This window comes from Coloeus monedula, assembly GCF_965178545.1.
Source record: "Coloeus monedula genome assembly, chromosome: 7".
Taxonomy (NCBI): domain Eukaryota; kingdom Metazoa; phylum Chordata; class Aves; order Passeriformes; family Corvidae; genus Coloeus; species Coloeus monedula.
In genome coordinates, this window is record NC_138787.1 from 13,718,601 (window position 1) to 13,741,447 (window position 22,847).

The 22,847-nt window shown below is 47.8% G+C and overlaps 1 protein-coding gene across 5 annotated transcripts in view; it reads right to left on the bottom strand.

Moving 5' to 3' along the window:
* The window catches only part of NRP2 (neuropilin 2), a 98,767-nt gene that overhangs the window by 25,423 nt on the left and 50,497 nt on the right, over positions 1 to 22,847 (bottom strand). For all 5 annotated transcript variants that reach the window (XM_082284717.1, XM_082284720.1, XM_082284718.1 and 2 more), the window contains 5 exons: positions 21,944 to 22,060; positions 19,245 to 19,397; positions 9,515 to 9,777; positions 7,348 to 7,444; positions 4,895 to 4,915 (listed from right to left, as the gene is read on the bottom strand). In XM_082284717.1, coding sequence (XP_082140843.1) covers positions 4,895 to 4,915; positions 7,348 to 7,444; positions 9,515 to 9,777; positions 19,245 to 19,397; positions 21,944 to 22,060 — 651 coding nt within the window. The remainder of the gene's footprint in view (positions 1 to 4,894; positions 4,916 to 7,347; positions 7,445 to 9,514; positions 9,778 to 19,244; positions 19,398 to 21,943; positions 22,061 to 22,847) is intronic.

The following is a 22,847-nucleotide window of genomic DNA, read 5'->3' on the forward strand; positions in this document are numbered from 1 at the left end:
CCTACTGTGCTCACCCTCTGCTCCTGCCCCTGGCTGACTAGTGGGGGGCAGCCCCCTGACTCGGTGCTGGCAAGCAGAACTTTGGGGGCTCCTGGGTTTGGTGTCAGCACATCGTTGAGCTCTGTGCTAACCAAACTCCAGCTTGGTTTCCCGAGCAGACTTGGAGGATGCCAAGGGGAAAACACAAAACAGCACAGGATGCGCTCAGCTTTGCCAGCAGCAAGGGCATGTTGCAGTACAGCCTCTCCCCTCCAAACACTGACTAACAGCAGAGTCACTGGCTGGAAATTTGGGATAGCGAGGGCTTTGCTGCTAGTGGCGCAGGAGATGAGGCAAAATGATGGTTCCTCTGCCACTCACAAGGCTTTTGCCCCTCCCCATTCCCCAAAACCTGGGCACAGGGACTAAAACCAAGAATGAACACTACACCCAGATGCATAGCTACAACAAAAAAACACCTCAAAAGCTAGAAAAAAACCCACACAAGCAAGACAAATCCTGCTTTTACAGAGCAGGAGGCTGGGAACCACCCACGTATTTGTCATTGTAGGCAAGAAATTCGGATGTCTCAGGAGAAGCCTAACTGCCAGATACGCCACTCTCAACCTGTCTCACCCCAGCTGCCCCTCGCCGTCAGGAGTGGGGGTGGCCCTGTCCCTCCTGGCCCCCAATGGTGCCTGCAGAAGGGGGATACAGGCTGGGCTGTGTGTTGATGGCAAAGGTAAGGAGCAGGCAGCCCTCTGACCTCCTTCCCTACCTCTACTGGCCATGCTGGTGCGGGGGAATGAAAGCAGGACATTTCTATCCCTCCCCGAGCAGCTGCTGCCCCTCACCCGTCTGCATGGGGGGTGGCAGTGTGGCACATCCCATGGGGGCTGCCGCCAGCTCCCTGTGAGGCTGAGCATGTTCAGTGCTGCCTTGAGCCTCACTGATAACCCCCCACTGTCTCCCTCCACAGATCCAGCTGGCTGAGCTGGCCCAGACCCAAACATGACCCACCACCATCCCCAATGGATCAGCAACACCTCTCCTGTGCCTGACAGCACAGGGGTGCAGGGCTGACCCCCAGGGAGATTGTGGGGCTGCTCGCTGTGTAGAGGCCACTTGTGTTTACACTTGGTGACAGTCTCTGCTTACATAACACCTTGTTCCAGCAAGAGATTTACAAACAGCCTCTCACACCACTGATGTGCACCAGGTCCCATGGTGGAAACTGGGATGGGGAGAGGGGCAGGTGTCAGGGTGACAACAACTCCTGATTCTCAAGAAAGCAGGAGGAAGGTTTCCTCCTGATGGCTGTACATTGCCCAGTGGAAGGCTGAGGGTAGAAAGGGTGGGTCTGGCCAGAGAGGAGCACATGCCATAGTGCCCAGTCTGCAACCCTTGCTCCTTCCCCATGCATCTTTGCCCTCTGCCTGCCTGGGGATGGAGGGAAGCAGTATGATGTACTGCAGATGATTCTGCTTGTGGGAAGGATCCCTGGGGGAACTCAAGCTGGCTGCAGCTTCAGGACAGCCCCTGCTTGGCCCTGACCCACTCCAGATGTCCTAGCCAGGGCTGCAAGCATGAGGGGTGGTGCAGAGCCCTTCCTCAACCCCTGTTTCCGCACCGCATGGCCCTGCTGAGGAGATAGCAGAAGTCTGGAGAGTTGATTTAGCAACTGAAGTCATTAAGGAATCACAGTCAGTTGTCTCTAAGCCCTAACAAAGCCAATTCCCAACATTAATGATTGTTCTTCCTTACACTGCCAGCCACTAAATATAGCTGCCCATCCACTCAGCACACAGAGCTGATGTTATCTGCTCTGTTTTTACTGGCTCTGCTTCTCTCTGGAAGTTTTCTGTTATATTGGTGGAAAAGTTCACTGCTCAGGGAGATGGAAAAAAAAAATCCATCTTCTTAACTTAATAATTTTTCCACTCCCCTTTGCCTTCCGCCACACACACACTTGCCCTTCCTCATTTATTCACTAGTGCTCTCGTCTTAATAAAGAACTGCCTCCTGCTGTTGCTGTCAAGTTTGTGGCTGCTGTGTTTATGTCACAGCTTGGAACACCAGTCAGTGGAAACCTGATTTAATCCCTACAGGGTAGATATTTTATGTGGTTGTGCTGCTGATGCTCACACCTCCAACCTGGCCAGGTACTGCCCCATTTTCTTTTCAATAGGGAACACTCTATAGGGACTAGTTTTGGAGTTTTGCAGTGAGAATCAAAACCCAAAGAAGGAAAAGCAATAGTGATCTGGGAAAAGAAAAGGAGAAAACCCTTTCCAGAAGCTGCCTAGAGGCCTGCCTGCCTTGCTCTGCCACTGCCATGTCACAGCTCTTATTCCTTTCTGAAATCACTGACATTAACTGCTGTGGACAAGCAACACAGCTGGACTTTTCATAGATGACACAGATGAAAGCAAGTATTACACTCATCTAATCTGAATGCCACAAAACCAGTGTCAGTCTCAACCCCATAACTGCTACCTGTTATTTCTTCAGGGAGGTATCTCTATCTTGATTTCAGGATACCCACAGGGAGAGAATCCACCAGTCCCAAAGGCAAATTCTCCCCATGATTTTTCTCTACATTCTTTGGAATATCTCTCTTATTTTTAGCCTGGTATTTATCTAATTCGTTGCTTCCAGACACTTGTTATACCCTTTCTTTAAGGGTGGAATGCTCAAATGCAGTACAGTTTAAGCACACTTTACTGGTCCTGTAAGATCCCGACCCACTAGGTGAAACATATTCCACCTACACAATTCTCTTATTATTTGCCTTGTGATCCTGGAGCCTGTAAGGTGCATATTTTCAGCTTTGCTCCCAAGTCAGGAGAAAAAGGATTTGCTATTATTTTTAATGGCATCTGACTTTTTCAGCTCATCATGTAATTGCAGGAGTGGGGGCTGTAGAACATCTCAGTAATTCCTGCATAGTTTTTTTCTCCAGTTCCATTTTTTCCTCCAGCCAGGGACTTCTTCCCCTCACTTTACTCTGTCCTTCTGTCAGGCATCTCTGTCTCTTCCTCATTTTAATTATTATCATCATAATTGCCTCCAGTGTCCATCTTCACTTCTTCATCTTTTCCCTCTGCACTTTGCTGTTTCCCAGGTCACTCCATCCTTCTGTGCCATCTATTCCTGCCTGTCATCCAGAGAAACCTTTTCAACCTTTTGCTGCAATTGCAATTGCTCCCCTGTTATGACCAATGCTAGGATGTCCTTGAGGGAGCCAGGAATGGGCAGGAGCTGCTGGAACAAGCTGGCAAGTTCTAGTGTGAAGGGGAGGTGTGCTGGTAATGGCATCTGCCTGTGGTGCTCAGGGACTTCACTGTTGCTCCCCAGTCAGTGTGCCCTGGGGAATACGATGGGGAAGTGGAGGCACACGGGCAGTGGGGCAGGGGGTGAAGGGGAAGACAAACAATACAAATTAGCAGGACTTTAGGGCAGACCTTAGAATGGAATGTGAGGACCCAGAGAGAGGTTCAAACTGTTACAAGTTCCAAAAGGCAAGGACAGTGCTTGCAAAATAGATACCAGACCAGGCCTAGGAGAATGTAGAGCAACAGTGGAAGTCATGAAAGGTTGTGAGGCTTTAACTGTCAGATGAGAATATTGCAGCAGCTTTTCAGTAACACCACAAGCCTGAACATCAGATAAATAAGCAGTTTATAAACAAGAAAATTAAATTCCTAGTTGTTACAGTATGGATATGACTGTAAAACACGGTGTTAGACCCTGCACTTGTCCCTCACGTTGGTAACAATCCACAGCCTGAATCCCTAGGGAGAGAGCTGTGCTTGTGACTTCAGTCTTGGCATCTACTTTGCCTTTACTGCCACAGCTCCCAGTGCACACACCCAGGAGAGACAACTTTGCCCACATGGAAATGCAGCTGCTTCTAGGGTAGAGTTCAGCCATATCTTACAGTTCACCAGCACAGGAGGGGATGGAAAGAGTACAGACATCATGTCCCAGAGAAAGCAAAGGGCATGTTGATTGAATTGACAAAACAACTTTCAAAATTAAGGGGAGCTCCAAGTTTGCTCTTCGTCACAACACAACCCCCAGACACATTCCTGAAGAGGCAGGCAGGAAAAAAAATCCAAAATCAAAAAACAGGTAAACCCCTCAGACTAAACTGATGTCTGCAAAAGTAGATAGTTTTTCCCACCCCAGAGCAAGACAAACAGCATCCCCACTGAAGAGAGAGACAGTTTTTTGGAGTTCCTCACCTTTCCTTCCACCCTGCAGGTTTGATCAGAGAAATGTTGGTTTCTATTCTCCAGGCTAGTATTAAGCTGTTAAATGCACCATTTTCACCTTGTTTTCCTTTTATTGACTGTCACTTTCAGAGCTCCTCATGGCAGTTTGCTCTCTCACTTCTACCTCCCAGCTGCCTTCCCCTTCCAAGCAGGCTGGCCCCATGCTCCTTTGCCAGCAGCTGAACACCACCACTGCCAGAGCATACATGAACTAGAGAACCACCTTCCCTCATGATAATGTGAATTACTGCCACCAGATCTCACTTTTAATTGGCTACTGTTTTTTTCCATTTAAGTCAGTTGAAAACTACTCTTTATTCCTCAGCCTTCCCATTTTGGGCTGAGCTGGTCTTCAGGAGCCAAGTGCTTCTCATGATGGCAGGTTTCCTAACGCTGTTCAGTCCCAAGACAGGGGACTTGCCTGCTCGCCTGTTCCCTGTCACCTAGCAGAAGTCAGAGGATGCCATCTCCTGCTGCTGTGGTGGGGGAGGTTTAGTACACACTTGCCATTTCAGTGCTCAGAACATTGGCTGTTTGTACAGGCACACACATTGCTTTCCTTCGATGTAAAAGCCCATGCCAGCAGAACAAAACCACCGAGAGAAGTGCAGTTTTACCTGGAAAGTAGGAGTTCTCACCTGGGAAAGCTGTGATGGGTTCTGCAGAGAAAAAACAAAAGCTCGTATTAGAGAGGGGAGTATTACACAGCAAGCCCCTAGTTCATGTCCCTGTTGATGAGCCGTGGCCAAGCGAAGCAGGTGTGTGGCTGTGTCCCACAGGAGGCACTCGCTGGGAACAGCACAGGGAGCCAGCCAGCCTCAGCCTGGACTGGGAGAAACCCGGCCCCAGCTGGGGACCAAGCACCCACAAAAAGCTTCGACTCAAACACACTTCAGAGAAAAATATGTCTGAGGTTGAGGGTCATCTGGATTCAGCCTGGCTGGCCTGAGTCATCCAATGACAAAGCCTTACCTGGCCCAGTGATGAAACCCTGAAACCCCCTAAATTTCCAAAAGTGGTTTTGGTTTCTGGCTCAACTCTGGCACTGTTACTCACATGGGAACTGTGTTAATTCTGGGCAGTGATGCCCTGCTCCTCTCCATCTCACAGTGACAAGAAACAAAGGCAAGTGATATTTTTCCTTCTTTCAAGACACTTTGAAGAAGTAATCTATTACAAATTACTGGATCTGAAAAGCAATAATCGGTACTTACTACTGATTACTTTCTTGCAGAAGTAATAGACTTCTGATTATTTTTAGATTACTTCTGCATTATGCCTGTGAGTCACAGAAGCAGACTCTGGCTCTACTGAGTGCTATGAAATCATCGCTCGGGTTCAAAATGCGAATGACACATTTGTCAAAGGAAAAAATTATTGTGACTTATTAGCATTCTTTCATGCTAAAAAGGAATCAGATTACTTCCAAGGATTATGTTTGAAAAAACAGTAGCCTGTGCTGTAGTCAGCTATTCTCATGGCTCTGAAAGAGAGAGAGCAGCATGGTATCTCTACCATTTCATTATTACTTTGGTGAAATTGGAAATGACCCCTAAGTTATGTTAAAGTTTGCAGTGGGAGCCCTTTGCTGGAAATGATCTGAAACAAACATTCCTTATGGGTTTTAAGATACACATTCAACTTCCTAGACTGGGTAAAATAATTTTGTGTAGAAGTTTGGTGTTATTTTATGGGCTGGAAATGCTTGAAACTTTGTAATTTATTAATGCTTTTGTTTTCGAAATATTAAGCTTTAAGTTCATGAGGCCCAAGATACAGTAACACTGGAGCTAGATGAATTGCTGAGCTGCAAAGGAGTTAGATAGGAAATACTATTAGTGTTAATCATCGTTCTTGGTTCTCTTTAATGCCATAGAAGGCAAGAGATTAAAACACCACTGTTAAGCCTTAAATACCGTGAATTTGACATCTGAAGTATTAGCTCCTTTGGCAGACAGGAGACCGGCAGAGTTCAAAGCATCAAAGAAACGGAGACTGATGGGGCTTAAGAGCATCTCTGGGGCAGTCCTAGTTCTCTGCTTTATTATCAGTGCTTGTTCCTGCACCATCTTCACCCTCACGTGCCCGCATAGCGGAGGCAAGCAATGTAACCAACTCTTCCCAAGCACAGTTTACCCGGTGCTTCCTCCCCTGAGAAACACCCCTTGGAAGAGTGTTTGTCCTGCTTGGGCCAGGAAGCACTGGGATCCTCCCTTGATGGGCGAGAGAAGAGCAGATTCACTGAATGGGGCCTTTCAAAACCCAAAAGGGAGAGGCTCTTCTCTGCTTTTTCCATTGGCTTTAGGAGGGTCAGACACTTCCTAGTGAAACATGCCTCTCCCAGGTCATGCAGAAGAGCAGGACCTCGCTGCTCTGGGCAGCTCTCAGCACAGATCCCACTAATTGAATACTGCTGGTCCTGTGCTCAACTGGGATACCTCTAAATCCACACCTGAGCTAGATGGCAATCAGAGCCATCAGTGTGACTGCATGGATACGCCAGCTAGAGGAAAAGTGCAGGGCAATGGCTCCACCAGCAAACTGCTGAAACACACTTTTTTTGCTCCTTTTTTTTCCCCCAAATCCTCTTCTGTCTGTACTGGGATTTTGGCCTGGTTTGGGAAATGGTGAATTCTAGGGCAAAAATTTCTTTTGTTACTCTGTTAACATTGCTGTAAAACCTCTTTGCTGTTTTTTTTTTTTTTAGAGAGGACTCCTTTTGAACTTGTCGGCCCCTCTAAGTGTGTAATACTGACTGACAGCTGGCTTCTTTTGTCCAGCACTTTCCTTTTAAATTTGGTGTATGTCCTTATCACATAGAATAGTCCTCAGTAACCCTCAGCTGCTCTTTCAGCTTTGTGTGGCAGAGACATGTGCTTCCTTCCCTTCATGCCAGCGCAGGCAGAGCCCCCGGGCCCCAGAAGCTGAGTCACCATCATTTCTTTCATGGGCAAGGAAAGTCCCAGCTGAGATCCAGAAACTCCTGGTAACTCAGCCGGGGGAGAGGTGCCCCACTGACAGCTTGCAAGCCAAGGCTCTCCAGCCTGAGCTGCCCCTCCCTCCCTGCCCCACGGCAGGATGCAGCACGTACCCATGCAGTTCTCCAGCGGGATGTCGGTGCCTAGCCGGATGTCATCCAGGGCCAGCTCTCCCGAGTGGCCATTGCGGATAAATCCCTCAAACACGATCTGTGGGAAATGGGACAGAAATGTCAGTGCTAAGCTGGGAAGCAGAGAGTGGCTGCTGCTCCCGAGGGAGAGGGTGGGAAATTGCTCCTGGCTTTCCCTGCAGACCTGTGGCTCACCTGAGACTAGTCCTGCTTCCTTGCCCTGCCTCTGCCACCCCTTTCCCAGGGAAAGCTGCTGTGCAGGGACAGGTTAAACAGAGAGATTTTTGCCTGCCTTGGCAGCACTTGGCTTGCAATTTGTTCAATTAAATACCTCTCATAAGGAATAAAGACTCAGTGAACGCCCCCTAGCCCCTGCACAAATGGTGCAAGTGGCATAACTGAGTTACTGCAGCAGCAGCTTTGGCCCATGGTATTAATTGAGCTATGATGAGAAAAAGGAAGGGAAGGACACAAAATGCACAGCTACATTAACTGTAAAGTGCTGTTCCCATCAACATTACATAAGAAGTATTGAAATGTCAGGAGAAGGGTCAGCTTATTCCTACTTAATCACAAGCAAAATATTTTTACAAAACTAAGTAGAGTCGTTAGCTCTAAGAACTGGTGAGTGGAGACACTTGCGATATTTACATAATGATGCCATTATTCAGCTAATGCTGGTAGATTCACGTTTAGCACACAAAGTAGTCAGCCAGTGCCCATCATTCTTATCTGTAGGCATATTGTTTTCTGGTATTTTATTAAAAAGCCAAACCAGTACGAGCAAACTAGTCAGGCAGCTCCAGTGCAAGGCTTTTGCTTTATATCCCCCTGCCTACTCTCAAGGCATTGGAATAAGCTGCCAAGGAAATGGTGGAATCACCATCCCTGGAAGTGTTCAAAAGGCATGTGGACGTGGTGCTTGTGAATATGGTTTAGTGCTGCACATGCTGATGCTGGGTTAATGATGGGACTTGATGATCCTGGTGATCTTTTCCAACCCTAGTTATACTAGGATTCTAAGGGTCCAAATAATTTCCTAGGGCTATGTACTTCACAACTCCCCTCTCCCCATATTAGGTGCCTGGGATCCATGCCTGCCTGCAGAGAAACCTCTCTGAAGGGCTGGGCATCTGACTGCACAGGCAATGGAATATCTGGGCTGTGGGTCCCAAGCTCAGGCCCTCAACCTGTGTGGGAGGCAGCAGTTCGGAGGGGTCAGTGGCCTGACAGCAGGGTCATGGTCAGGGCTGGGGGCTGGCTGGAGCAAGGGTCCCCACCAGCACCATGAAAGTGCTGCCTCAAGCCTGCAAGTGCATGTTTCCTTCTGCCCTGGAGGGTGCTGGATGCTGTGCTGACGCTCATTAGCAAGTGACAACAGTAGCCCTGTCTCCCTGGCAAACGGCACACTGCCCAGAAGGGCTCACCATGCCAAACACACTCCTGGAAGCAGCAGCCTCTCCACGGGGTCCTGGTACAGCTGTGCCAGAGGGGCTCAGGTGGCTGTGGCAAGGCAGCACAGTTCTCTTCCTCCCTTCAGCTCATCCCTTCTCTTCCACTGATCTCCTGATGGTGGGACAGGGCCTTGATCCCACAGCATTACACCCAGCCCTCTGACCTAGGCTAAGGTATCAGAGAAGAGGATTCACGAACGAGCCCGCATTCCCTCTTCCTTCTCTTATGTTAACACTTGCAGCTGAGGCTGGAGGATGGCTGTTTGCTGCCTACCCTTAAGAGCTGGCTGTGCTCCTTTCCCAGCTTCCCACTTCTCCTGGCTGCTGGGTTTGCTCCCTGGAGCTGCACATCTGGTCAGACTATCTGACGACCTTCAGTTGTAGGGGAAAAAATGCACAAAACAAAATGAAAAAAAAAAAGGAGAAAAAAAGAAAAAGGGAGAATGGGAGAATATTTGCAAAATGGGAGATCTGAGGAATATGAAAGGCAACAGGCTGAACAAAGGCCCAAGTCTGTGCAAAAGACAGGCACTCTCAGAATAACAAACAGTGTAGCTTAGTTACTATGGTAACTTCAGAAACACAATGAAAACAGCCACATTCCCTAATGATGAATGGGCCTGGGCTCTGAAACACTGAAATCAAGATGCTGGAGAAGTCTGCCTGGTCCAGCACACCTTCTGCAAGCATCTTACCCGGTACTCTGTGTCGTAGCTTGGCAAAATGATGCGGCCTTCCCTCCACTCCTCCCCTTGGTCCTCCGTGATGACCCACAGTGCCTTGTGCTCCTGGCTGGCTTCCCGCCAGACCCGCAGCATCACCCCATTGCTGCCCCATGCCTGGTACTGGAAAACCATGCAGACAGCACTCTGGGGCAGGTAGATGGTGGGGCTGATGAGCCGGGCTCGCTGGCCTTCCCGCCTTCCACTGCTTTGCAGTTGCAGGTAATTCTTGACATCTGTTCAGAGAGGAAAACACCATTCTATTATTTTTCTGCAGTTGCTGGCAACAAGTGTCTCACCTCCTGGCAAGTGGCTTTGGCAGTGCTGCATGGCAGTGCAGGTCCATGCCTGCAAAAGTGGGGTCTCACACTGGCACCCTTTGTGTGCTCATCCAGCTGTGCCACTGCTGCCCCCTGTGCAGCCAGGCAGGGCATCAAGTCGCACACTTCCCTCACCAGCTACCACCCTCTCCCTTGGTAGGAGACCAACAGCAGAAAGTGGTTAAGAAAAAGACTGACATAATTAGAAAAAGTTAAAAAGCTGGAGCAAGTTATTGTCAGAGGAAGTGATACCACGATAATTGCATTGGCAGGGGGTATGTGTGTTTATTCTACTGGGAGCTTCCTCAGTGAACAAGCCTGAGGTGGATTTTTCTAAATGCCAGTGCTGAAAACTCGTTTTGAGGCTACACGTAACAAAATGAAACTCTGGCTCTCAGTTTTTCTGTAATGCAGCAAAACAGTCTCTAAAGCACAGCACAGAGGAAGGACATGGACCCAATGAGTGAATCATGCATAGGTGACAACTGGATGGTTGCAAACTTGAACGTAGCTGAAATACATACAACAGAGTATTCACTTGCTCTAATATTACATTTAAATTGTGCCACACTTTTTGTCAGTCCTCAGGGAGGAGAGATTTGATACACTTGATATCCCAGGAGAAGTTCAAGGCTGAGGCTGGAACAGGAGATATTTGATCTGAATACCAATAGCAGCAAAAGCCCATGGATACAAATCCCCAGGCACACCTGACTTTATCTGGAATCAGTGGTTTCCAGCCCTCTCTGATGAAAAGCTTCCTCAAGGAGTTTCTCATTTGTAGCTTAGATTTCTGAAGTCCCTTAGCACAGACTGAAAGACAGGCATGTAGCTGAAGTGATCCTTACCTGCCCCCCATGGTGACCAATGTCAGGACAGAGTCCCTTGGGTTGCTCCAGTGCAAGGTGACCCAGACAGGCCTACTACAGATATTTCTGGATTTTGCATTTTGCTCAACAGAGGGATGCACATACTTGCTCTTGCTGGACAGTGGGCAAGTGCCACTGGTGCTTCATGCCAGCACGTGCCAGCCCAGGCACGGGAGGGTTATCTCTGCCCCAGAACTGAAGGGTTTGTCACTTCTTTCCCTCACATCTTAGCCTGTGGCACCTGGTGGGCCAAGCTCTGAGCAGCAGCTTGTCCCTGCCTGCCCTGCTCCTGCTGAGGCCTCAGTGCCCATAGCAATGGCAAGAACAGCGTCTGTACTCAGAATGTCTGCAAAGTGCGCTCAAAACACCTCCAAAACTTAAACCAGAGAGACCTGAACTTGGAATCCATGAACAACAGGTCCCACTGGAAAACAGCAGCTGACCTCACTGCTGCTCAGCAGTCAGGTGACATCACAGCCCTAGGGAGATCTATCAATGGCGCTGGCCCTGCTGCAAGATTGTCAGTGCCAGAGAGCAGAAACCAACCACTGTGAGCTACACAGCTTTCTAAAATAAATTTAGGACAAGATAACAGGAATATTTGCCATTATCCTACTCCTAGCATGTATGATCAAAGTACTTCAAAAGCATATTCATTCCTATGAACTTTCACTGATTTTGCTATGTGAAGGACAAATCTGTTCCCGACTGGCCACATAAAGAAAGAGCAACATTTTTAGCAATATTTTCCAACACCTCTGAAATGTCCCTGGGCCACTTGGCACTTTATGCCAACAAACAGTAGCAGAAAAAAAAGATGAAAGTGTGTTTGCCCACTCCTGCTTGAGTGAATCACTTGAAAAAGTACCATGCCGTTTTCTAATGGAGGAGTGTTCTTGTGATTTACCTCGGAGTGGTAGTAGTGGAGGAGGAGATGTGGGAGATAAACAAGTGGAGGAATTAAAAAAAGAACAAACTGTACTCCATGCCTAAGGAGTGATAAGGCATAATAAGTCATCAAGGTCTCCTGAATTAAAATCCTCTTTTTGTAATTCACTACAAGCCTCTTCAAATAAAAAAGCAGCAACAAGAAAAGAACAGCAACAGCAAACAAGGGAGCAAATCAGACTGGAGTCATACACTTATCTCACAGCTGAAATAGTCTCACAGGCAAATCTTTTATAAAAGCACTAGCCAGACTCAAGAATGATCAAATCCAGATCCTCAAAGTTCGGGACCAGCCTTGGTGCCAGTATCTAAGCAGCCTGATTGAGCGCAGGGTTTTGAGCCATCCTTGGACCCAGCCAAAGCCCACAGCTGATCAGAGGGGACTATTCTAATTGCAGCTGGACACCTCCCATTATCCATACCCTGGGAGCCGGTGGTATCCACCATGGCTGCCTTGCCGCTTCAGCGGAACAGCCTGTGTTCTTCTGAGTCACATCCCTCCTGCCAGGGTTGACACTGACCTTCTGTTTCTTCCCATTCCTATCAGATTGTGAAATCAAAGAAACTCCTAAACTGCAGCCAAAACTAATGCTCCCCTCAGCAACACAGGATCTTTCAGAGCCTTGGGAACCCTCCATCTCCTGTGCTCCCTACCCAATTCTTGCTGGAGCTGACAGAGTTCTCCAGGACCTGCTGTCAGTCCTAAGGGCTGCAAGGAGGCTCAGTGTTTGGGAGGTGAATCCAGTTGCTCCCCTGTAAGTAGCAGTGGATTTGGGCACCATGTGCTCTTGCTCCCAGTACCAGTACCAGTTTCTGGAGTGGAAAGCCAAGCGCAGGCAGGCATGAATTTCCATGTCATTTGAAGGTGAAATGGCTGGATCACTCTAATGGCTAGCTGGACCTTTGGAAAAGCCCTACAAATTTGCTGAGACTGACTGAATAAGGGCACTGTGGAGCTAATTGTTGGAACAGCATGTGGAAGCCCGGTGGTTCCAGTAGTCACTCTGTTTGATACAGTAAATGGAAGCCTTTGGCACAGAAAGCATCTGAAAGGCTGATTTCCCCTGTTACAACACTTGAAGGGAGCTTTGCAACGATGAGCTGATCAATTCTTCCAGGATCAGAAATGCATTTTAATCTCTTTCCCAGAACTTTACTTTGCAGTCTCTATTCCAGCTAACACGACAGCTATATCCCCCACAGAACTGGCACTGGTAGTTCAAAGCACTGGCTCAAAAAAGGCAGGACAAACCCACTCAGGCATTTTACCTCTGTTTTGCAACTGATGGTATGGCATAAATCTCATGGAAGATTTATGGGATCATCTGGATGTAAGGGAGCCAGTAATGTGAACATGGAACCACCCCAGCCAGACGGTGGCAGAGCCCCTCGTGTGTGCATGGCAGTGAGTCCTGGATAAATCACCAGCTGGGCTCTGCAAACCAACCATCTGGGCAACGCGGTTTCCTCTTGGCACACCTGTCCCCTCCTGCTAGGAAGCCATCTGAGAGGACATTAGGGGCAGTGGGGGATGAACCCTCACAATTTGGGTCAGGCTGTGAGCACAAGCCACAGCAGCCACCCCCTCTGCAAGGTCAGCCTGCCTATGCTTGGGTCCTGCACATCTCACCCCATCTCTCAAGAAAAGCACCTTCCCTCATGGATCTCAGCAGCACATCTGGAGGTGTTCCAGGAAAACATGTTGGGCAGCATGTACACAAGCAATTATTGAGATTTCAGATTCCCTCTGCATTTCCCCCTCGTTGGATATTGTTGAGTTACAGCTGCTGCTCCTATGGAGGAGCCACGTGAATTGCCTTCACTTCCATCCCTCCAAAGGTCGCTGCACTCTCCTTCATTGCCGAGCTTGATTCATGGTGTGCTTTAGTTGGCAGCACTGCAGCCCAGTGGCAGCCTGGTCTGTCAAGTCCCATAGGTGACCACACTACTCTGGGCACTGTTCTGCTGCCTGCACAGCCCAAATGCCACCCCAGCCACACTGTGTCATGGCCAAGGGGACATCCCAGTGAGGCATGATCCTGCTGTTCTTCTGGGGCATGTGAGGTGGAAGCTGCATCAGCTCTTGCCATTCCTGGGGAGCAGATCAGCTCAGATGCCCTCATGACTGCAGGGTGGTCTGGTAGCAAGGGAATGGCATCTGCATGAATATGCAGATTGAAATTGGATAGCTATAATATTTTTAATTTTTTTGACAAATCATGCAAATTCACCTCAAAAGGCTGCCATTGTAATTTCATGACAGGCCTCTCCTCAATGACAGACTTTCATTTAGGATGGGAAGTCAATCCTCCATAAAACTAATATTTATATTAACTAGATCGCTGCATCTACTGGAAAATCCCCTCAATTTTGATTATGTGTGTTAATTAGCCTGCCAAGTCTTTGCCATTACAGTCTCTAAATCAGCCTGCCAAAAGGCATAAAATCCCACACTTACCCAGAACCAAGCTCTCAGCCTGCTCTCCAGAGCCTTTCTAATGGACCTGCCATTACATCCTCTCAGTTAAGCCTCATGCCCTCAACAGCACCGAGCAACTGTGAGTCCTACTACCTCCCCCAGGGAGTGCAGGGAGGGCACAGTGTCCCTGACAAATAAAATACCAATTAGAGCCTGACATTTATGCTAAGTGAGCTGTCGGCCACCAAAACTTGTCCTTTGGCAGCGTGGCAGGCACCCTGCCTGCCCCTGTGTGAAAGGTGTGCACAGCCCCACCAGCCCAGCGTCTGTGCCTGCACAGGCTGCACGCTGCTGCTCGCACCTGCATGCACTCTCTTTCCCCTGTCCTGCTCTGTGGCTCACTGCTGCGAAGCCATGGAGTGGTGCACACGCTAAGGTTTGAGAGACAGTGTCTTGCTTTGCAGAGAACATTCCAACCTGCTTTTTTAAGCAGGAATGTCACTGGTGTTTGGGTCCAAAAAGTGACTGAGGCAAGCAGTGAGCCCCAGAGAAATGGTTTCTTCTCCTCTGTCTCTAGCCCAGCGCAAGTAAGTGGAGGCTTTGCTGGAACAGACCATGGCCATACCTCTTTCTCTCGTGAAAGACAATCTGGGCACATGAACAGCCAGAGCTTGGCCCTATCCTGCAGCCAGGGAACTCACACAGCCCAGCTGACACTCAGCAAACCTCTTGTGATCAGGGTGCTGGGGTGTCCCGGCTCTGCCGTGCTGTGGGCAGCCAAGGCACGAAGGACTTTTTAGCATTTGCTGTCCTCACTGTGCAAATGAGAGTCAGGAGAGACACGTAAAGCTTTGCTGAGAGGCAATCTGCACCACACATGAGGGGAGCAAAGAGAGACAGAGATGGATATGTGGTCTCCTTCCCACAGTGTGCAGCTGCTCACTCATTGCACAGAAATGCTTGACTTTCATAGCACCCCACATGTAAAACTCCTTCCTACTTCAAAGGACACAGGATTGACCCTTGAGGTCAAAGTGTGTCCCCAAGGTACAAGCCCTGAGACTCTCATGAGAGTAAGTGCAGACCCACTTCAGTCCAACCCTGCTCTGTTAACACCATGAAAACCTTTCTGCTGGTTTGGACACAGTAGAATCAAGGCCTTCAGGCAGCAGTTCTCATGGATTGCAGGAAAAATATAAAACTTTCCCTTTAAAGATCCCATGGGAAAAACACAGGAATGGTAAGGGGTCACCATCAGCTTAAAAACAGCTTAACATTTGTTTCTCTTAAAAAATAAGCTCTTATGAAACTTCAGAGCACTATAAACACTCCTCTGCTGAAAACACTTTGAAACAAATAAACCTTTGCCTGCAGTGCCCGCAACCCAAATGAGCAGCATTCCTGACCCTCAAAGCCAGCAAGGCTGTGGCCCACAAGAGAAGCTCTCAGTGGGTTTTTGCAGCCCAGCCCAAGAGCTGTGTGGTCAGGAGAGCTGCAAGGTTAAAAGTGCTTCCTCTTCTGTGTGCATGTACAGTTGCCAACATCCGAACAACACAGGGTTCACGATGCTGCCAGGTCTCTGACCCTGACACTGTGTTCACCCGAAGGAGAAGCAATACATGGTAAAGCTGCAGATCCCACAGTGCTCTTCTAGAACCACAGGGTATTTACTTAGGCACTGCAAGAAAAGGGAAGGGGGGGAAATGGGCAAAACATGGAGATTCCAGCTCTACAGTACTGGCTTATTAGTGTAGAATCACTGAGAGCAATACAATCACACTGACCAGCTAAGGATACAACCCAGGATCTTTAGAACCTTCGGGATCAAGAACCTAGTGAAACTCAGATGGTGAAAAGTTGAGGTGCCCAAGTTATCAACCTAGATTTATTTTCAGGTCTTAAGACCTTTATCTTGACACCAATGGCATGCTGCCATCGCATGCAGCAGGAGGGAAGATGAAATCTCATTGAAACCTGAACTTGTTGCTCCTTGAAGCTTGCTAGGTGCAGCTAAGGGGAATCTTTCTACAGATGGGAAGCATCTGAAAGTCCATAGAGGGAAAAATCCTGGCAATCTTTTGTGGGGCATGGAAAAGGGAGCCAGTGGTATTTTCCAGGCTTCCAAAGGGCAGGTAGCCGTTGGAACCATGCTGGGCTTCTGCTGAGCTGGGCAGTTTGGGCCCACTTTCACCAATGAGGTCCCCAGACATGTAATGGGAGCCTGCAGGAGAGGACGTGGAGTTAATCCATGGTGTGAAGAGCCCAAGGAACACAGGGCTAAAAAAAGAAATGCAGAGCTGCCTGAAAGAGTATCTTGGAAATAAAAATAGTGGAATGAGAGCAGTGGGTGTCTTGTCAGTCTTGAGAAGTTCTCAGTGCCAAAGACAAGGAGGAATTGCATGCAGCGCATAAAATGAAATTGGGAGATATCTGAGGAATTCAGGCCTGTCTCTCAGCAGACTTTTCTAATCAAGTGCCTCACAGAGGATATTTCACCATGGTCATTTCTTTTTCCCTCTCTCTTATGCAGACTGAGCCAGGGCTCCTCCTTTCATTATTATTTTTTCCTTTTCAATATTAATTTTTGTTTTGCCATTTTCAAAAGAAGTAGAAACACATTCCACATAGCCCTTTAAAGGCACAGCACGCTTCCTTGCTACCGTGGAGCAACCATGGCCTCTAGCCTGGGCCAGCACCTTTAAATCAGACTCAGTTGGGCTCCAGCAGCCTTGAGTTCCCCTTAGCTTTTGCCCTGCCTCTAACCAAGCACAGCTGCTCTCCTTCACCCAACTGCTCACCCCAGGGTGGGGAATTCATGAGCAAAGACCACCCTGAACAACAGCTTTTCATTCCTTGCTCCCTGGAGTCTGAGCGTGAATTTTCTAAGTAGAAACAAAGTGCTGGAAGGAGCACCAGGGAAGGGCAGGGGAAGAATGGGGGAGTGTGAACCAAACAATGCTTTGATTCTGTCCCACCAAGGAGCTGGCATTGCCTCTTTTTTATGTTTCTCCAGTTGCCTATAAAAGCTGTGTGGGGAGGAAAAAAGCAAATAGTTGCTTCCTTTTGTGTCATGTCTTCCTAATTTCTAAGATCAGGACCAAAGTGAGGCATGGCAGTGATGCCTTTGTATTCTGACTCCTCTGCATCCCTGTGCTGTGGGGGCAAGTCAGTGGATGCCCACAGATGCCAGGATGGCCCACACCCTTGCCTGAGCCAGCCAGGAGGCAGACCCATGGCAGTGCCAATGCTGATCCCTCAGCATGTGCTGGTGTTTGCTGCTGGCTTCCCCCACTGCTATGGGTAAGTCACTTCAGTCCCCTGCAGCCACCACCTCCTCCTCCTCCCCTGCCCACACAGACCATGGCTTGTGGGGCAGTGCTGGAGTGCCTGCCTGCACCACATCAGTGCTTCAGTGCCTGACTCTGCACAGCACCCTAAGGGAGAGCTCTTTACACTGGCACAAAAACAGACCACTGAACTCAGTAGGATGACATTCCCCAGCCCTAGCAATGAAGCTGTGCAATTCATAACTGAGAAAAAGGAGGAAGAGCAGAAGAAGGGTAAAAACCAGGACTGTGTACTGAGCTGTTTGAGGCAGCACCAGTCTCTCCTGGGCTACAACAGGATCTTCTAAGAAGCTATGGCCAACTAATTGTAGGGAGACTCAGGGGAGAGGAAATGAAATGAAAAATTGAGTCTGAGTTATAAAAATAAGTAATTTTTATCCTACTTGCAGGAGACTTATATTAATTAAACATTATTACAGTGAATGAGATGGGGAGGGTTATTACGTCTGGGGCTGGTGTAAGTGTTCTCTCCTGTTGCCTGAGGCTCCACTGAGCTCCAGATATTAATCTTCTAAAGCACTCAAATGCTGAAGAGATAAACACTTGAAATATGAAAATATTTTTTTCCATAGCAGACACTGTGTCCCTATGTCATGCCAAAGAATTTTTCAGATGTCCATATGGGCTGCACTTACAGCATTACCGTGTCTCTTAGAAAAAAGCTTAAGCACCTCAGGAGATGAAGAGAGAAGTGATGTGTGCATTTGTGTGGGGGTGATTTGTGTGTGGAGATGTAGCAGATTCTCCTCTTCCCATATGTTTCTGGAATACATATTTTCCTCTTTAGCACTGCCTACCAGGTGTTGGCTGCATGGCTTTCCAACTGGCTGGCGGCACTGCCAATCTGGCCAGTGACTCTGCCAGGTGGCTAACAGGTTCGCCTGAATGTTTGCATTCCGAGACGCAACCTTGCCGAGGGGAGGGCGAGGAGGAGCCCACATCATGCACGGCTCCCTGGAATCACCAGGCATCAGGGCAGAGCCCAGGACAGGTAAGATCAGCCAGCTCGCCTGCAGGAGCCTTGACTTTCACAAGCAATGACTGAGAGTGAAGAGGTGCTACGGTGACAGTCTACTGCTATAAGGAAATTGGCAAATGTTCTTCATGCCAACCGTGCCACAAAGTCAATGAGGGATAAGGAAAGCACACTAGTCCTGGTGTGAGTTCCAAGATGTGAAGCTGAAGAACTTGGTCTATCAACCACATTGCCAGAGGCAGGCTCCCTTGCAACCCATGCCAGCACATCTCAGTGAGGTCCTCCATAAATTAGGCTATGTCACAGTCATGCAAATCTTCTGCTTCCAAAGCACAAAGAGAAAAAGAGCAAAAGTCAAACAGCTAGAAGCTGGTATTTTCAGCATTCTTAGGGCTTAGCTCATCCTTCACTTGGAGGAGACTGAAATCCAGCCTCTGCAAGCCCAGAGCAGTTGAAGACTATAGGCAATCTGAGTAACATATGAGAGAGGAAGAAATGCATTCTGGGGAAAAATCACTGGATCCTACAGAGGACGTTTGGATCAGGATGTGGAACAAAGCCTGGGCTAGCCTTCACAGTCCCATGGGGTTCAAAGCCCAGTGTCTGATTCAAGGCTGTCTCAAGAGGACAGTTAGTGCCAGCAGTCACAGTCCTATAAATAAGTCATGAACCGTACAGTAAAGCATCTGAAAGTTTCCGTAAAAGAAGTTCAGCTCTGCACAGCCCTCACAACTCATGATAGCTGTGTAATAATCATTCATACTGTTCACATGGAGAAAGCCCCATCAGCTCGCTCTTCCCTGCTTTGGTATTAATCATCTTACCAGGCACAGTGTCAGGGCTTGGTTCAGAGTTGCCAATCCAGGTGCCTGTAGGCTGAAAAGACCACGTATAACCAGTTGCCAAGTCGTGTGACCAACCACAAAGGTCTTCAGGAAGATCAAAGTTGCAGTTGAAGTTTGCAGGGAGTTGGAAATCTTATAAAAAGAAATAGAAGCAAAATGAAGTCAGATTAAAAAATGACTTACCCACGAAGGGTTGCTATTAAAAAACAACCCAAAACTAAAATAGCTGGCAAGCCATCAAAACTGAAGAAAGCATGAATCTCACTCACACTGATGCTTTTAACCTATCTCACATTTCCTCAGCTCCAAGGATCAGCCTTAAGTTCTGCATCATCAAAATGTTCACACCACGTCCTGTGGCTAATCCACCAAACTAAGCAAATACAAAAGCAAGAACCAAATGTTTCCAGACGCTAATCAGCACCTTCTCTTCCTCTCCTAGAGTGGTCAATATTAAATGCCTTTTTAAATGTCAGGGAAGAGTCCTTCCTGAGTGCCCCATGCTCAGCAGTTCCTGCCTGGCTCCAGAAGGAGAATCTCAAGTGCTCCAGAAACCCAGCTCCTGAGTGACAGACCTAGCCACTTGCACCAGACGGGAGCTGTCTGTCATCCTGGAGAGCTGTCACTCACTGCTTCCTACCTTCTCGTGGAAATGTTACCAGGGAAAATGTGGGGCCACCATGAGCTCAAGCTTTGGATTCTGAGTGAAAGGAGCCAGCCTCTATTTTTAGCTCTGCTATGGACTCACCACATGGTGAGTCCTTTAACTTTGGGCGAGTCCTTTAACTTTTCATCTTGAAACAGGAGCAGAGTTAATTCCCCTGTGACAACAGCTTTGAAAGCTCTGGAGAGCTTTCCTGCAGAGACAGGGCTGTGGGCAGGCAGGCACATGCCAGGGGCTGCATGTGGCAGTGAGGCAGCTGCTGGCTCCTTCAGTTGAGGGAATCAGTCACATGTCACAGAGGCTGCAGAAATGGTCTGAATCCGTACCAAGCACTCAGCGGACATGCACGTCTGAGCCTAATTATAGGCCAGGATTTTCCTGAGCAAAGAGGAAGTTTTAAATCACAGTGCCCACAAAGTGAGCGATAGCCAGAAGGAGGTGAGTGACTCAAGTGATAGGCATCAGGGGAACTTCACTGTGAGGGGCAGAGGGCTGCTTTTTACATGCTCCCACTCCAAAATAAAACAATGCAGATCATGGATCCTTTTATTCCAATCTAATCTCGTACCCTGGAGAGCAGCATTGTTTCTGCTTGGCTGCCATAAATCTGATTGTCCAGAGAAACACACTCATTGTTTTATGGAGTATGAGAATGAAAATTGTTGCTAAATCTAAGGGAAGCTGACAGGGAGGCTGGTTCCATGCTCCACAGCATACTCTGCTTGCTCTCTTGCCCTGGATTGCACCCAGGAATCATGTTCTTGCAGAGACTGTTACTGGCCTAAATTTCCTCTCAGCAGTTTCCCAAGTGCCTCAATGGTTGTAGGGTTGCATAGACTTATCACTAAGGCAAAGCAATAAGAATCAGGCCCTTTGAGCCACTTCTGCAACTTACACTTCTAGAGCTAAAGTACAGCGGGATCCCCATGGGAGGTGTGAAAAAGCCAATTAATGTTCTTATTTTAATTTATTTATTTTAAAACCCATTCATTTTTTATCTGGGACTGAAAGCTGAGGTGACAGAAGTCCTAGGAGCTATCTCAGAGGATAATTTTTCCTTGTGAGATTCTTGTTGAAGTCCTTGTGTAAATGCTCCAGTGCTGAGGCCCAGGCTCTGCTGTCACACCCAGGGGAATGCATTTCCTGTACACTGCACTGTACAACTAACCTTGCACAGCTCTGTCAAGCCCTCTCCTCTTCATCTGGACATTTCACAAGCTTTAGATGCTCACATCCCCCTTGCAAGAAGCAGAAGAATATGATGTCTGCTTTTACAGATAGGGATTTGAGGCAGAGATTAGCCCTCCCCCAGCACTGGCTCTTAAGAAGCACAGCATGAGGTTTAAACTAACATTCAGCTTCTTCCATAGTCAGAAGAAGTAGGCAACTGCTACAGATACCAAACGTTTAGTGTACTTCTGACAGCCTGGGTGGGTGAAATCCTGTGTGGAATTAGCATTCCCCTCTCTCTACTGCCCGCACAAGGAGCTCATACTGTCCTCTAATTTTAAGCTGCTGATATTAGGGAAGATGATCCTTGAGCAGATGAGTGTTCAGGACATCAGTCTTCCACATACGTTGTGATTTACTTTCACAGTTGTGACTTCTGCAAAAGGACCCCTACATACCAGGCAGTCTGAATCACCTTCTGAGTTTATGACATCCAGCCAAGGGGGTCTGGAATGGAGGTGGTTCTAAACAGGGCACTAAATGAGTTTCTTCAGGTCATGTAAGGAAGCTGGGAGAGCAGCTCTTCATGTCTTGTACCCTAGGGACCGAATTAGTTGCTATCTCTCGCTCTTCCATCCTTCCTTGATAGAACTTATCAGATCTTGGCAGATTTGTTTATGGGTTGGTTTTGGTTTTTTTTTAATCCTGGCCTATCACTAATAATATTACTCTAAGCTTTCCAGGAATCAGCCCCATGTATTGAAGCTAATGGGAAGATAAGAGTATTTTCCTAGCTCTTAACCCATCAGTTACTGAGATAAAGATGTGCTGCTCTGATACATACCCTCCTCTTCTCCACAGCTATCACCACAGTCGGTTGCTTCTGCATCAGTTGGGTATGGAGTGGTGGTCTCTTCACTCTTCAAAGTGGGCACCAGTGTCTCTGCAGTGGGCTTGACATCTGAAAAAAATGGAGTAGAGAAGCTGTTTGCAACAGACAGTACAAGAAGCCCAGGTAGAAGAAACAAAGCAAAAAATCTTTTTCTCATGTTGTTATAATGGCAGGAAGAGATAGAACAAGTATGCCATGAGATTTCCACGTGCTGCAAATGTCAGCATGGTTTGAACTTCAAGTGAACTGTCTTTCCATATGGGAGTTCTATGAATTTGGAATTCCCACTGAACAAGCCTCTTCTCTAGACACACACACTACTTTTTCTCTTAATTTTTTAATCTACAATCTACACTGGTGTTGGCAATCCACTTAGCTGTCATTACTGGATAAGTGAGATCACAGGCAGAACATCTTTTTCTTTCATAAAGGCATATGACACGTTAAAAAAACACAGACAACATTCCCACCAATTGTGCCAATTTATAAAACAAGTCACTCAAACCCACAAATGATGTAACCACAAATGGACCCAGAGGATCCCCTAGTGAGCTCTGGCTCACTGCAGAAAGCATCTGGTTTCACACTCCAGGCTCCTGACTATGCTTTCAAAGGGTCTCTATCCAATTTCCCTTTCTCTAACGTGGCCCATGTGTAACAACCTCCAAGCAGGTGTCAGGGGAAATTTAAGCAAGAAAGGGAAGGATATTAAGATCAACAGTAAATGACATTAGGTTCCAGCAAACTCTCTTTTTATAGGTGCATTAAGTGGAGTACAGCAGACTTGATTCTTGCCACTTTTAAAAAGAGGCAGCTTTGCTCAGTTATGTGTGATTGTGTTTCTTTGTCGGCACCC